At 43.5% G+C, this 16,069-nt stretch overlaps 2 protein-coding genes across 2 annotated transcripts in view; one reads left to right on the top strand and one right to left on the bottom strand.

Annotated features, from left to right (window-relative positions):
* The window catches only part of LOC138945503 (ficolin-2-like), a 134,973-nt gene that overhangs the window by 63,340 nt on the left and 55,564 nt on the right, over positions 1-16,069 (bottom strand). The window lies entirely within an intron of this gene.
* LOC138945499 (DNA polymerase theta-like) overlaps positions 1-16,069 on the top strand; it is a 28,716-nt gene that overhangs the window by 6,651 nt on the left and 5,996 nt on the right. Inside the window, exons 5-9 of the mRNA XM_070316933.1 lie at positions 418-514; positions 993-1,204; positions 1,670-1,843; positions 3,482-3,628; positions 4,052-4,264. Of these exons, the coding sequence (XP_070173034.1) occupies positions 418-514; positions 993-1,204; positions 1,670-1,843; positions 3,482-3,628; positions 4,052-4,264 (843 nt within the window). The remainder of the gene's footprint in view (positions 1-417; positions 515-992; positions 1,205-1,669; positions 1,844-3,481; positions 3,629-4,051; positions 4,265-16,069) is intronic.

Below are 16,069 nucleotides of genomic sequence, written 5' to 3'. Positions count from 1 at the left end.
TACATGTGTATAGGTTAATAGTTCCAATTTTGTTGTTTTGTCAAAAACAAAACAAACAAAAACATACATGAACGGATAAGGCCAAATATAGCACAAAGGTAGCCTGGCTAATTTATCATAAATTAATGGGTCATTTTTAAACTCAATGAGCCAGTCTATTCAACCGTAACAAATAGCCAGACTGACAAGTCATTTTGGAGTTTCATGCATCAACACTTTCTGGCCCGAATAAAAAGTTTGCCCTGCATTTGTAATGATTCTGTAAAACTGTCAGATAGTTTGATTTGGTTGGAGCATTTAGTATAGAACAAATTCAGTCAATGAAAATAGCCGTTCAAGACTGAAGGAAAATTGAGTGTAATAAGTCATATGATTCTGTGGTCAGTCATACCTTTAAAGTAGATTGACTATTTGCAGGTGTTGTGGTCATTGACGAGCTGCACATGGTGGGCGACTCAAACAGGGGGTACCTGCTGGAACTCTTGCTGACCAAAATTTGCTACATGGCGCGCAGGTGTGTATCTGTGGCAGGCTTCTGTATTGACTTCATTCATCTTGAAATTATTTCTGATTTGACAAGCAGCAAGACAAGCTGTATCAAAACTGTGCTGTCTTTTTGTGCTTCGGAGTCAGTTGTAGGTTTTGCTGGGACAGTATTTTGAGCATAATGATTCTGAATGCAGTTATGTCTCTCTTTTTATTTGCTAGATTATTTTACTTTGTAGTTCTTTGTCAATTCTTTTTTTTCTTCCCCTTCCTGAATGGGAATGGGATTGTCTTGTTGGTGATTTTTCTTCTGTTTAATTATGTAGATATTTTCAATCATTCCTTTTAGTTCATATTCTCATGAGAATCACTTGGTAAGTGAACGTCCTTCGGTCTGATTATCCAGCTACTCTCTATCATTTCACATTCCTTTTAGTTTATATTCTCATGAGCATCACTTGGTAAGTGAATGTCCAGCTGAAAATTGAACTCATCTTAACTTCCAGATCAAAAGAGACAAGTAAGCATCCAATTCAAGTGATCGGCATGAGCGCCACCCTTCCCAACCTTGATCTTCTGGCTACATGGTTAGACGCCAACCTGTTCCACACCGACTTTCGCCCCGTCCCACTCACCGAGCACATCAAGGTCGGCACCACCATCTACGACCAGGCCATGACCAAGGTCAGGGACATTGAGGTCAAGGCTACTTTTCAAGGTATGGTATGGGGATTCCCACTTTCACATGGACGGAAATCCGGAAAGTGATGTTTTTTTGGCCTTTACCAGCGAGGAGAGGCCACAAAATCACCTTTAAAATGCCCAGACCTGGGCGGCCTCTGGACCCCTGCCTCTTACTTTGGAGTCAGTTTATTTGTTCCTGCTTTCATGCAGGGACAGATTTTGACACATTGCACGCACACACTCATTTGCCAGGAAAAGTGAGAGAAAATACCCCACTGAGAAACAACAAGACAGCAGGAATGATAAGGAAAGTAAAATAATGAACTTTGAAACAGCTTTGATCCTTTCCTTTGAGCAGTTGTGTTTCACAACTTGTCATCAGAGGACTTCTACATTTTGCCATACATTTGTCTTGTGAAGTTAGCATGGGGGGCAGGTAGCATATCGCACTTAACTGAGCTCCTTACAAACAATTTCAGCATTCATTTCTCATTTAAAGGTGATGAGGATCACATCATTCCACTGTGCCTGGAGACCATACTGGACGGCCATGCTGTCTTGATCTTCTGCCCGACCAAAGTGTGGTGTGAGAAAATGGCGGAGAAGATTGCCAGGGAGTTGTATGGCATGATGAAGAACCCTGCAGCTCTGGCAGCTTACACAGGAGAAACTGGTGAGTCATCATTTCTTTCACAGGAGGCTACAAACAAAACAAGCACCCACAACAAACCAAACAAACGAAAGCGGAAGGAATGGGAGCAGTCAAAACAGAGATACCTTGTGCGGGAGAGTTTTGCTATCTGGTACATCGATTAATTTGAAGGAATTATTGCAGAGTGATTTGTTTTCCACATGAAGGAATCATTAAAGACTGGCTTGTTGGATTGATTTATACTTTTTGAGTCACTTGAGAAAAAGTGACTCTATGTAATCGGTCAGTGTTAGTCTGTCCGGCCGGCCGTCCGTCCGTAGACACCACCTTAACGTTGGACTTTTCTCGGAAACTATCAAAGCGATCGGGCTCATATTTTGTTTAGTCGTGACCTCCAATGACCTCTACACTTTAACGATGGTTTCGTTGACCTTTGACCTTTTTCAAGGTCACAGGTCAGCGTCAAAGGAAAAATTAGACATTTTATATCTTTGACAGGAAACTATCAAAGCGATCGGGCTCATATTTTGTTTAGTCGTGACCTCCAATGACCTCTACACTTTAACGATGGTTTCGTTGACCTTTGACCTTTTTCAAGGTCACAGGTCAGCGTCAAAGGAAAAATTAGACATTTTATATCTTTGACAAAGTTCATCGGATGTGATTGAAACTTTGTAGGATTATTCTTTACATCAAAGTATTTACATCTGTAGCCTTTTACGAACGTTATCAGAAAAACAAGGGAGATAACTAGCCTTTTCTGTTCGGCAACACACAACTTAACGTTGGGCTTTTCTCGGAAACTATAAAAGTGACCGGGCTCAAATTTTATGTGAACGTGACTCATTGTGTTGTGAATAGCAATTTCTTCCTGTCCATCTGATGCCTCATATAATATTCAGAACTGCGAAAGTGACTCGATCGAGCGTTTGCTCTTCTTGTTATAGATTGACTTACTGACTGACACTGACAGACAATGTGTAAGGAAATGAGAAGAATTAGAAGAGGTAGAAAGAGTTAAAGGAACTCTACCATGAAGCTTGCTGCAGAAAATCACCTTGACATTTCTCTCTCGGTTTGTGATTTGTTGTTGTTGTTATGTGTTAATGTTTGTCTGTCATCTCGTTATATCTCCTGATTAATCATTGTCGCTTACCTCCAGTATGTGTTTGTGTGTATCCCACATTCTAGGCTTTCTAAAGGCATTAGATATGACTCGACTGTTCATTGGCAGGCGGCTCTGCAAAACTATGTTCTATTAAAAAGTATACTGCCGAGCTACCGGCACGGTTGGCCTAGTGGTAAGGCATCCGCCCCGTGATCGGGAGGTCGTGGGTTCGAACCCCGGCCGGGTCATACCTAAGACTTTAAAATTGGCAATTTAGTGGCTGCTCTGCCTGGCGTCTGACATTATGGGGTTAGTGCTAGGACTGGTTGGTCCGGTGTCAGAATACTGTGACTGGGTGAGACATGAAGCCTGTGCTGCGACTTCTGTCTTGTGAGTGGCGCACGTTATATGTCAAAGCAGCACCGCCCTGATATGGCCCTTCGTGGTCGGCTGGGCGTTAAGCAAACAAACAAACAAACAAACAAACAAATACTGCCGAGCTTGCTGCCCATGGTATTTCTCCATCAATGTATGACTGTTTTATGTTGTAGGTTTTGTGAAGGCCTCAGAGATGACACGACTACCCATCGACCAGGGAGCTCTGCGCAACGTCCTGGAACAACTGGGACGCAGTGCTGTGGGTGTGGACCCTATGCTGGGCAAAGTCATTCAGTACGGAGTGGCTTACCACCACGCAGGTACAGCAGCAGTTATAAACACATGTCTACTTCTTTATATGTGTGGTGATGATGAGGGAGATTAGCCCTATAGCAGCTGTTAATAGGGTTTGTTTCTCTCTTTGCTTTGACCATCTTGAAGTCATCCCAGTCACATTTTGAAATAAGTAACAGCATCAGTTATTTTTTGTCTGTTGTGTCTTTTGTCAGTCCACAAAAGGCCCATAGGTCAAGGTTGTGAGTGGTTGTTTGTTTTTTGTCCTGAAATAGACATTCCAACGATTTAACCTTTCCTGTCTCTATGCTTGATTTTCTGAATGTTATTTTAAACATATGAAATTGAGGCAAGTTGAGAACGTGATCAACAGTATTTTAAAACTTTCTCACAGAAGATTCTGTGCCATTTGACACAAACTTGCTTGATATGCCAGAATCTCTTTCCAGGTCTGACGTTTGACGAGCGTGACATCGTTGAAGGAGCGTTCCGACAAGGTCTACTGAAGATTCTGGTGGCCACGTCTACCTTGTCTTCAGGGGTCAACTTACCTGCCCGACGTGTGATCGTGAGGTCACCCATGTTTGGTGGCCGTGCTATGGACACCCTTTCCTACAAACAGATGGCTGGTCGAGCTGGAAGGAAGGGGGTTGACACGGAAGGTAAGATCCGTGCTACTTTGTTTTGATATATGCAGTCAGAAATATTCACATTACTGCAGAATGTGTTTGTAATTTGTTCGTTTTAGGAGTGTTCACAGTTAGGATTTGACATTACATTGTTAGATCCTTGCGGCAAAAGCAAAAGAAAAATGGAAAAGTAGAGAATAAGTTTCCTCACTTTTGAATACAGTATTTCCATCAGGGGGGCAGGAGTGTGCATGGAACAATATTACAAGCGCTAGTTTGCATTGCCTGTCTTTGAACAACCTGGAGATACCCATTAAAACTAAAAAAGAGAAAACTAGGTTTCTCCTCAAAGTCAAAGACACTTCATTATAATTCTGTCTTATCTCAACCAATGTGGATCTGGTAGCGTAGTAGCTAGAACAATGGACTTGGCTTACAGGACAGGCACTGGTCAACTTTATGTAATGAATCAAAAATGGTATCCATGTCCAACCCCTGTGTCCCTCTGTGGCACGCAAAAGAGCTTTGTACTTCTGCCAGAAGTATATGTGGCTGATTACACCTAAACAACCACACATGCTTGACCACACGCGACCTCAAATTAAAGCAGTTACATGTACTATAGTTGTTGTTCTCGGTATCTTCAAGGTATTTTCTCACGTTGTGCGCAGTTTTAAGCCATAGAAATGAAACTAAGGGAGTTGTGATGCATTTTTGAAGAGCTAACGATCGAAAGTGAAAGTAGCCGGATTCCTGTCACATCCGATCATGTCGGACTTGATTTTAGAACACACGCGACCTCAAACCAAAGCAATTTAGATGTAATATTTTTTTTCTATGATCTACACAATATTTTCTCACGTTGTACCAAGTGTGAAGCCATATAAATAAAAATAAGGGCGTTATGATGCATTTTCGAAGACATATGGCCACTAGTTCCCAATTCCAGTGGGGGAGCTTGTTTATTTTATCTTGTCAGCGAGCCGCGCGGTGATAAATCCCAGCCGCGTAAACATTGCAGCCAAGGCAAGAAGAAGGGGGAAACTCGGGGACTTTTTCTACATTTATGAAGGGTTAGGGGGAAGCAGACGACAAAATGTACGCCATCTTGTTATTCAGTTGCCAGGTTGGAAACCTAAAAGTTTGGACTCGATTTGCTTGTTATTTCATTATATTGATATGTACAATTATTCATATTGCAAAATATAACATACTACAATCCCTTCAAGCTAAAAATGTAGTGTAAAACCGAAGAAACTTGTACTACAGCACTACAAACACAAATTCAGTATAGTTAGAGAGTATTTTACCTGCGTTTGGATTATGATGTTGTTGTTGCAACATTTAAAGCGTGTTCGATGTTTCTGACGGAATCATTAGCGTTTGAAAACAAAAAAGCCTCGGTTTACCAAACCTTTGAGAAAAATGGCTTAGAAAACGAGGATAGTGTATTTTTTGCAAATTTACTGAGACTATTTCTTTACGACAACGACCGGTATCGGACATTCGCTTTGAGGCAAACAAATTCACTCGTTGCCGCCAACTTCATGCATGGCTTTCCACCCTCCTCAGCCAAGCTGGTGTGCATAGGCACACGCAACACACACCACTTCGTAACACACTTCGCGGCTGTATAAAAGTGCATATATTTGCCTGGAGATAATGAATTACCAAACATCACAAAAAACAAGTTTAGAAACGCTGCTAGCATGAGCAGGTTCTAGAGGGTTAACAGTTTTAAGTTCTGCAGTAGTAAGTCGCCAAACAAAGAGTTTTAAGCTGGGGGGGGGGGGGGGGGGGGGTGTTACACTGGTACGAAACCTGTGAGTGTATGAGTAAAGACGAGCGCACAGACAACATAATATTAATGAATTCGATTTTATTTCAATTAAAAAAAAGTCTTAAGATCAGGGGCCTGTTAGATTTTAACCCATCTTGTTTCTGCCAAGGCCTAGTGTAACATAAACGCAGCGCGCCGACGGTCGGTGGGGAGGGGGGGGGGGGGGGGGGGGGTGGGGGCTTGCCGCTATCGGGTTGTCCAAGACGCATGCCGCGAAAAGATTCCAGGCCCCGATAAGAGTAACAGACCACTTTGTTTATAATAGTGAATTTGGCTCCTCAAGAAGAAGTTATCGCCATATGAGGCAGAGAGCGAAAGTTGGCACCGGATGGTTGTCACAACCGATCATTATACGACTTGTTTTTAGAACATGCGCGACCTCAAACTAAAGCATTTACATGTCATATTTTTGTTGATCTGGTATTTGTCCCTGATTGCTGAGACACACATGAGTTTCTGGCTTGTAACTTGTGTGTTTTACATATTCTGTTTGGCTAAAATGTTCTCTTTTAAACATTGTGGTGGGGGTTTCCATTCATGATTGAATCACTGTGAGTGTGCTCAATGAATGAGTGTTGTTAAAACACACTTGTCTTGTGCCTTTACTATCATGTGGTGTTTTTGTGCATTCTGGTAACATTTTGTGAGGGGTACGGTGTAAATCACTAAATGTGTGTCTGGTTGGAAGTGTACGTACTGTCTTTGTACAATTTAGGTGATTCTCGGTACAATTTACATTTAAACATGCTTTGCATTTCAAAATGACACAAAACAGTGCAGTTCAGTGTTGAGAAAAGTGTGTTTTTCTTTTGTGTGAAATAAGGCTGATTTCTTTTGTGTGTGTGTGTGTGCATGTATTTAGTTCTTGTGGTGATTAATCTAACGACTTCTGCAATTTTGCATGTTGTCTTATGCTTTTTGGTGCAAACTTATGGTTTTGTGAGCAAAATCTTATGGTGAGAGTCCACAAGAGCTTGACAGGTATGCTTACTGTGCCTTTAACATGAGCAATTGCCCCTTTACCCTTCCTGTTTAGGCTTCAATTTTTGTTTTCCTTCTGAACAAAAATGGGGAACAAGTTTAGGGGTGGGGGGTAAAGAATAGGGTCGGTCGGGATACCGTAAACAGACTATTTTTCTATCAACTGATCTTCTGGCCCCTAGCTTCCCAGATGGTCTGTGAGCGTGACACATTTTAAAGTTTAGGGGGAGTGTGCATGTGCGTAGTCTCAGACAAAATCTGAATGCTTTTACCTTCTCTTTCTCACAGATGCTACAGCCTCACACATGACAAAGCAGCAGGCAAAAGCAGCCCGGTTAATTACCAGATCACATGACAAATAGCACACAGTAGCCCCTAACACATGTGGCTGTTTGTTTTTATCAGCTGTAGCATGGCAAACATTTTCCTTGGACTATCATATCCAAAGAAATGTGACATTGCAAGGTCAAGGTCATGGATGGGGTTTGGGTAATGTAAGGGTGCTATCCATATTTGTTTTGTTTGATGTGAAACATCAAACTGCTCAACATTTTAGTGTACCATTTTGAGTAACCACGAGCTGTAATGACCTAAATTATTCAAGGTCAGGGTGATGTCAATGTCAGTGTGCGCGCCTTCGTGAGCGAGGCTGGTACTACATATTGTTCATACGAAATGACAAACACAGGTTACAAGCGATAACGCGCAAAAGTACTGGTTTATTATTTTACATCTGACACTAGGGATCAGTAATGTATATATATCGTTACAGTACCACGTATTGCGATACTACGTATTGCGGTAAAAAACTTATGAACAGAAAGAAAAAGAGAAAAGAAAACAAATTATTAGACATGGCAAAAGTATCAAATGCATTAACAAGACACGAGAAGTAAATACAAGAAAAATAAACAATCACAAGACAGGCGAAGACAAACAGACAAGAAAGTTACAATTACCAAACACTCGTTGGTTAGTCCTTCAACAACAATAAAGAGTTACGTTCTGTACGTTCAACAATAAAGAATTACGTTCCGTACGTTCAACAATACCATAAGCACTAAGAATACTCAAGAAACTTAGCATACATACGTTTAAAACCAAAATGGCTACTTTCAGAAAAATACAAAAACATTGACTCATCAGGCCAGGAATACAAAGCAAACTGTCATACCAAAAAGTCTAACGACAACGTTCCTGCGTTAATCAAAGTCACAAACAAGATATTTACTCATCCACTTTCCCTCAATAACGTTACAAGAAATAAGCCCGTTTACAAACGATCACCACAGACCGCAAGCTTCTTTTACCTAAATTCTTTTAACGTAAGGCTGAAAAAGTCGGAGAAAACGTTTCACTTCGAACTTCGTTAACCACAGAAAACACAAGTTATCATTATAAACATTAGCGACTTTCTAGCGTCTACAAATCATTGCTGTACGTTCACAACACTAGAACAGTTGAACACACAATAAAGAAACACTACAACAAGTCAGACTTTCAACTCACGTTGTACATAAACAACTCACAAAGTCATTACAAAAAGGCGACCAAAACACAACACAAACAAGTAACAACAAAATTACCTTATGCGCTGTGTGGGTTGACCAGCAGTACCAAAACGTGTTGCCTCACAAACGAAGGGCACAAAACGATTCACACTTGAGAAACAACTGTCTCCAAGAACATTACGTTGACGTTAAAACATAAGAAACACTCCGTTGGTTCACTTGATAACCTTCATACGTTTACATCAAAACCAAACGCTTCCTAAAACCCTCAGATCGACTGACGAGACAGGAGTCAAGCAGTGGTATTTATGGAAACAAAAACCTAACATGGCATAGTTATTCAAAAGTCAAAGGTCACCGGATTGACCAACCAACAACATTCCTAAGACAGAATCGGGTGAAGCTACTATTTTACAACCAATCAGTAACCGATCACGCACTCCGTGCATGCTCAAAACTTAAAACGGTATATTTAACAGAAAGAAGGCCAAGGAACTAGCTGACATCACAAAGCTAAAAACACGTGAGTCACACGTATTCTAAAACTTGCAACGCAGATTCGCAGGGCTCACCTCAAAATCAAGACACGAAAAAAAGCACGTGAATCTCACGGTGTTCTAGAACTAAACGACGCAGTTTGTGACGCTCCGACCAAAACCAGGTCACAACAACTGAACAAGGAGCACGTGAATTTCACGTAAAAATATTAACGCTCCACAAAACGGGTCACAACAAGGTGCCACAATAAAAACACGGTTTACTTCTTTTTACATCGTGCAATGACTTGAGCAAACGTAATTACAACAAAAAGTAGGTGAATGCATGCCACATCGGCATGCACACTCCCACCGGAAATTATATTAATATAATTTCCTTCAAAAACCTTTGTACAAACATATTCCTTATATCAAAAGAAGACAAACGCAGATTTAGACATTTCAAATTTACAACTCAAAACCATTGTGTTGCAAAACATTTACACAACAATATTATGGTTCAATCGTTTTCAGTGTTTCAACACATCTCGTTTCAACTAAATGCCACTAGTCATTTACTCGACGGCATAACAAGAACGCACCACTTAAACCATAAATGTCCGTTACATCATCTGGTATAAAAACAAACCGCAACAATCAACAACTGTCAAATTGGAAAAACACTCCAAAGTTCAATGTTCTTTCAGTTTGCCTACACAGCTTTGTCTTTGTGATTTTCACGATCTACTAACACAGTCATTTTGTGAATAGGTCGCTCTAATATGCGACTATCACCAGTGGGACGGCCGTGATTGTCTAGATCCTTTGTTCCAACATGCACTTTCACTCGTCTGACCAGTCCATCAGATCCCGGCATCACTTCGACTACACGAGCCATGCACCATTCTGATCTGCACAAGTTCTGGTCATGCAAGACAACAACATCTCCCACCTGTACGTTTGCCTGGGGACGTTGCCAGACACGACGTTTCTGCAAAAGTGAAAGGTACTGGCTCTTCCATAGCAGCCAGAATTCGTCTGCCATCCGCTGGACACAGCGCCAACGTTTCCTGGCGTACAGGTCTGGATCTTCAAACACACCAGGGGGCGGAAGGATGGCACCTGACTTCATGGTGAGGACGTGGTTGGGGGTCAAAGGGCGTGGTCCATCTGCCGATTCCAGTGACTCGACAGACAGTGGTCGACTGTTCACGATGGCCATCACCTCGTATAGGAACGTACGAAGTGATGAAGTAGTGAGACGCTGGCCTGATCTTCTGAGAAGACCATTCAGGATGCTGCGTACCGTTCGGATCTGACGCTCCCAAACGCCACCCATGTGACTAGCTGCAGGGGGGTTGAACTTGAACTCACATTTGCTTTCCAGCATCTTTGATGTCAGTCGTTCAGAGTCCATCTCCTTCCATGCCAGTTTGAACTCGTTGCATGCACCTACAAAGTTCGTTCCTTTGTCACACCAAATGCGTGATATGTTTCCTCGCATGGAGACAACAATGCGTAGGGCGTTGATGAAGGAATCACTTGACATGTCGTCCAAGGCTTCGATGTGGATCGTTCTAGAAGCAAAACACATCACGATCAGCCCGTACAAGAGTAATTTCATGAACTTGACGCAGTCATCACAGTACCCTTGTTTTTTCTGGCGTTTCAGGCCCTTCAGATGCTTGACTGCGGCACCTCTGTTGTCGGGGAGGGACGGTTTCTCTGGTCGAAATGGTAAGGGCATCTCGAAGTGACCAGCTTCGTTGACCTTCACGATCTTCTTGAACTTTACATCGTCCTGGGACATGGATCCTGAGTCACTTGCAAAGTCTCTTTCCATAACATGTAATGGGTCAGTACACGAGACTTCGTCCACCTGTACCTTGTGGACGTGAGCTACACGTTCTTCTTCCCTCGATCCTGGCCGCTTGACGATGACGCGCATGGACGAGGCTATGCCATCAAAGGCGACGGAATGCGGTGCCTTGCCGACGATGCTCCAACCTAACTTAGTCTCTACTGCGAATGGCAGTCCTTGGACAACGTTTAGGGGCATGAGGGCTTCAGCGCAGTCGTAGCCAATGAGGAGGCCTGCTTCGCAGTCAGGGTACAAGGGGGGCAGTTTAGGAGACAGGTGTTGGAGATGTGGGTAAGCTTTGACAGTCTCTGAGGTGGGGATATGAGTGGGGTCAACGGTCAGATAAGGTCGTGAGATGGCAGAAGGGAGCCTGACAAACTCACTGGAGGAAGGAGACCGGACACGCAATCCAGAGTACTTCCTGCCGGAGACCACAGCATTGTCCTCAGTCAGTGTGGAGACCCTGAGTGTAGTCGGCTGCGATTTGGCTTTCACTTCTTCAGCCACTGACTGCACTACAAAAGTGGCGTTGGACATAGTGTCCAGTAGTGCGTACGTCAGCACTTCTACGTTGGGGTTAGAGTCACTGGAAACGAGAACGGGAACGATCATAGACGTGAAACCGATGCTGTTTTCCTCGCTGGCCTTAAGAGCAGACACTGTAGGGGTCGACGATGACAGTGGCTCTTGAACGTCAGCAGCAGAGGTACGGTAATTGTTCTTGTGTTCACTCGCCCCTTTGGTTTCACTCATACTGTTCTGATACTTGAAATTGTCATCATGAAGACAAGTAGGATGAGCCTTCTTGCACTTCTTGCACGTCTGTTTCTGCATACATTGACGGCTCTGGTGATCCTTACTTCTGAGACATCCGTAGCAGATACGGTTCTTGAACAGAAAATCTCGTATCTCAACCAGAGGCTTCTCTATGAGTTCCTTACATGTCCCAGCGTCATGGTCCGGAAGTTGACAGTGCAGACATGCGGTGACATCCTCTGTCAGGGTTGACAAGTTCGTTGTGAACTTTCTTGGTGTCCCCGATGCACTTGTCAAGCCGAAAACAGGGTCGTTAGAAATGTCTGCTTCGAGAGTAACGAACGACACGAGTTCATTGAACAGAGGATACCTCTTCTTTTCAACCTTAGTTCGAGCAACTGTTCTAGACCATCTGTGACTCATCCAGTCTGGGAGCTTTCCGACGATCTTCCGTAGGTACTGGGCATCATCCAGGATGCTCAGTCCACCAACTTCCTGGGCAGCAACGGAACATTGCTGCAAGAAATCGGCCAGACTTCTGAGTCCCTTGGGATCCTTGCTTTTGACTGGGGTCCATTCGTCCAGCTTGGTCCGGAAAGCTTGCGAAACGACGTATGAGTTGCCGAACCGATTTTCCAGCACTTCCATGGCTCTCTCGTAGGCATCACCTTCTCTCAGCAGAAAGAAGCCGGTCACGGCCTCCTTTGCTTGACCTCCGATGTACCGTTGCAGATACAATAACTTCTCACTGCTGGTTATGTTCTGTCTCTCGATGAGGAACGAAAACGACGACCTCCAAATTGGATATTGGAGAGGGTCACCAACAAAAATGCACGGCTCCTGCATCGGCAAACGGTTGATCATCAGAGCGTCTGATAGGGTTTTGGCGAGAGAGTCCATAGGAGTGTCCTGCTTGGCAGGAGTAGCAAGTGGACGTTGGTAGTACGCAGACGGGGGGTAGGAGGCAAATGGACGATCTGCATGACATTCCTTGTCAAAGTTCATGTACGCAGGGGGCCTTGCGTTTTCGTTTCCCCAAATAACTTTGGGGGTGGTCTGATGTGGGTCCAGGAATGTGGGCACGAAAGGCTCCGGTTTGGGATGTAGGTGGGTATCATAGGGGAAACAGGGTGGGGTAACTTGAAAACGTCTGTGGTCCATGCGTTGGTGACGTTCTTCTGGGAAGTAGGTGTGTTGTCCTTGCGTCTCATCACCTTCCCTTGTCTCTGGTAGGTGATAGGACCAACCTGTGTGGTCGAGATCAGGCGGGCGAGAGCCTGTGACGCTTGTCGTTGAGTGTCCAACGTTGTGCAGAGGCGGCTGACCAGTGTACGCACCAAGAGGGTGCTGCAGTGTGGTCAGCAGCGCTGTAGGCCGCATGGAGGATGTAGTTGCAGCCGTCGTGTAGTTGGGTGTGAAGGGCTCCTGACGGACGAAAGGAGCGCTCGTTCCGGCGTGATGGGGGGCGTTGACATCCTCTCTACGTTGAGGTCCGTACGCCTCATAGGTGGCGTTGTTGGTAGTAGCGGCGCTTGTAGAGGCGCTGACTCCAACGACGAGGTCCACGACAGGTAACGCGTGCTGTCGTGGCTCAGTCGTTGTGGTTCCTGCGACGAAGTTGGTGACAGCAGCGTTGACGTTGACAGTCGAGATGTCATGGGTGCTGGCGGCTTGGCAGACAGGAACAGACGTGAAGTCCATGGCTGGCTGGTGTGTCCTTTGGTCAGCAATGACGGCAGCACCTGTCCCTATTCCTATCGCTGTATGTTCATTGTTAGGAGGAGGGGCCATAAGACTATACAAGGGAACGAAAGGACGAGGGTGGAACCTAGTGTTCAACAAATCGACTGACGGTAGATCAGGGAGATCCTGCTGAACGGATTCACCTTGTTCCAATACTTGTAACATAGCTTGTTGTTCTCTTAAGCTAGTTTTTAATTCGGTGGACTGAATTTGTCTCAAAGCCTTCTTCTGTTTAATCTCTTCAAGAGCTGCTTCAGCTGCGTCTTCGGCCTGTCTAGCTGCTATTCTCTCAGCTTCCTTAGCCTGCCTAGCTGCGTCTTCGGCCTGCCTAGCTGCTGTTCTCTTAGCTTCCTTAACCTGCCTAGCTGCTTCTTCGGCCTGCCTAGCAGTTTCTTCGATCAGCCTAGCTGCATTTCTCTCAGCTTCCTCAGTCTGCCTAGCTGCAGTTCTCTCAGCTTCCTCAGTCTGCCTAGCCGCAGTTCTCTCAGCATATTGTTGTTGTAAGAGATCCAGTTCACTAAACTGAGCTTCCTTTATTGCGTCACCTTCCACTTTTATGGCCAGGGATGCAGCCTCTAGTTTAAGAGCCAATTTAGTGTCTTCAGAGCTAACACTTTTAGAGCGGAGAGACTCGGCGCGAGAAGCTACTTGGCTACCTGATCTCCTGATACCTGACTTGTGGCTAGCTGACTTGTGGATGGCTGAAGTAATGCTAGCTACTTTATGAATGGCAGACTTAACACTGGCTGACTTGTGGGTGGATGACCCAACGCTAGGTGTAACACTGCTATGCCTGGAAGTAGGCTCTTTAGCCACCTGCACGCTAGTCGTTTGTCTGTCAAGAGCTCGATCAATGTCAAACATAATGTTCTGAACTGTTCTCTGAACATCATCCCAACTTTCCTGAATGGTTTCACCGCTACCAATACTACGAAGACCTTTCTCTATGTCACCAAGATCCTTGTACATGCTCAAAACAATTTGTTTCTGACTGGTTAACGACTCTTGATTAGGAGTTTCTTGGTTAAGCTCTGTTACTACCTCACCGATTGCTCGTTCCAAGAATGTTCGTTGTCTTGCAAAGTTTCTAGTTTTGATCTCAATCTGGTAATCTCTACCTTTTTCAGTAGGCTTAATGTCACGCCTAGGCCTTTGAGAATGTTCATCTTCATCGCCGTTAATGTCATAACCTGAAGCTTCCAATGGTTTATCTGCTGGAATCTCCTCCATTACAATGTTCGCTTATTCAAAAGCACTAAAAACCTACATAAGGTTTATCTGTTTAAAAAGCAAAATGAATCGATCTGAGGGTCGTTTGGGATAATACACAAAAGTCACAAAAAATGCGCCGGATACGGAGTAGGAAGATCTCTAACCGACAAGTTGATCTATGTCAAACTATGGTTCACTAACACAGTGACAAGTAACAATAAAGTCTTTTGCTGGTTATCAACAGCTACGTTTACGTTCATTGAGCGTCAATAACAAAAGTTCTTTACATTCACTTGGCTGGACTTCAGCTAAAGTTCTGTACTAGGCATCAGCAGCTAAGTTGTTTACTTCAGCTAAAGTTCTTTCACTGGGCATCAGCAGCTAAGTTTTTTTACTGGACGACAGCAACTAAAGTTTTTTACTGGGCGACAGCAACTAAAGTTTTTTACTGTGCGCGCCTTCGTGAGCGAGGCTGGTACTACATATTGTTCATACGAAATGACAAACACAGGTTACAAGCGATAACGCGCAAAAGTACTGGTTTATTATTTTACATCTGACACTAGGGATCAGTAATGTATATATATCGTTACAGTACCACGTATTGCGATACTACGTATTGCGGTAAAAAACTTATGAACAGAAAGAAAAAGAGAAAAGAAAACAAATTATTAGACATGGCAAAAGTATCAAATGCATTAACAAGACACGAGAAGTAAATACAAGAAAAATAAACAATCACAAGACAGGCGAAGACAAACAGACAAGAAAGTTACAATTACCAAACACTCGTTGGTTAGTCCTTCAACAACAATAAAGAGTTACGTTCTGTACGTTCAACAATAAAGAATTACGTTCCGTACGTTCAACAATACCATAAGCACTAAGAATACTCAAGAAACTTAGCATACATACGTTTAAAACCAAAATGGCTACTTTCAGAAAAATACAAAAACATTGACTCATCAGGCCAGGAATACAAAGCAAACTGTCATACCAAAAAGTCTAACGACAACGTTCCTGCGTTAATCAAAGTCACAAACAAGATATTTACTCATCCACTTTCCCTCAATAACGTTACAAGAAATAAGCCCGTTTACAAACGATCACCACAGACCGCAAGCTTCTTTTACCTAAATTCTTTTAACGTAAGGCTGAAAAAGTCGGAGAAAACGTTTCACTTCGAACTTCGTTAACCACAGAAAACACAAGTTATCATTATAAACATTAGCGACTTTCTAGCGTCTACAAATCATTGCTGTACGTTCACAACACTAGAACAGTTGAACACACAATAAAGAAACACTACAACAAGTCAGACTTTCAACTCACGTTATACATAAACAACTCACAAAGTCATTACAAAAAGGCGACCAAAACACAACACAAACAAGTAACAACAAAATTACCTTATGCGCTGTGTGGGTTGACCAGCAGTACCAAAACGTGTTGCCTCAC

Source organism: Littorina saxatilis, linkage group LG13, assembly GCF_037325665.1.
Source record: "Littorina saxatilis isolate snail1 linkage group LG13, US_GU_Lsax_2.0, whole genome shotgun sequence".
Taxonomy (NCBI): Eukaryota; Metazoa; Mollusca; class Gastropoda; order Littorinimorpha; family Littorinidae; genus Littorina; species Littorina saxatilis.
Note: the sequence above shows the minus strand (reverse complement) of the source record. Positions and strands in the feature narration are given on the sequence as shown.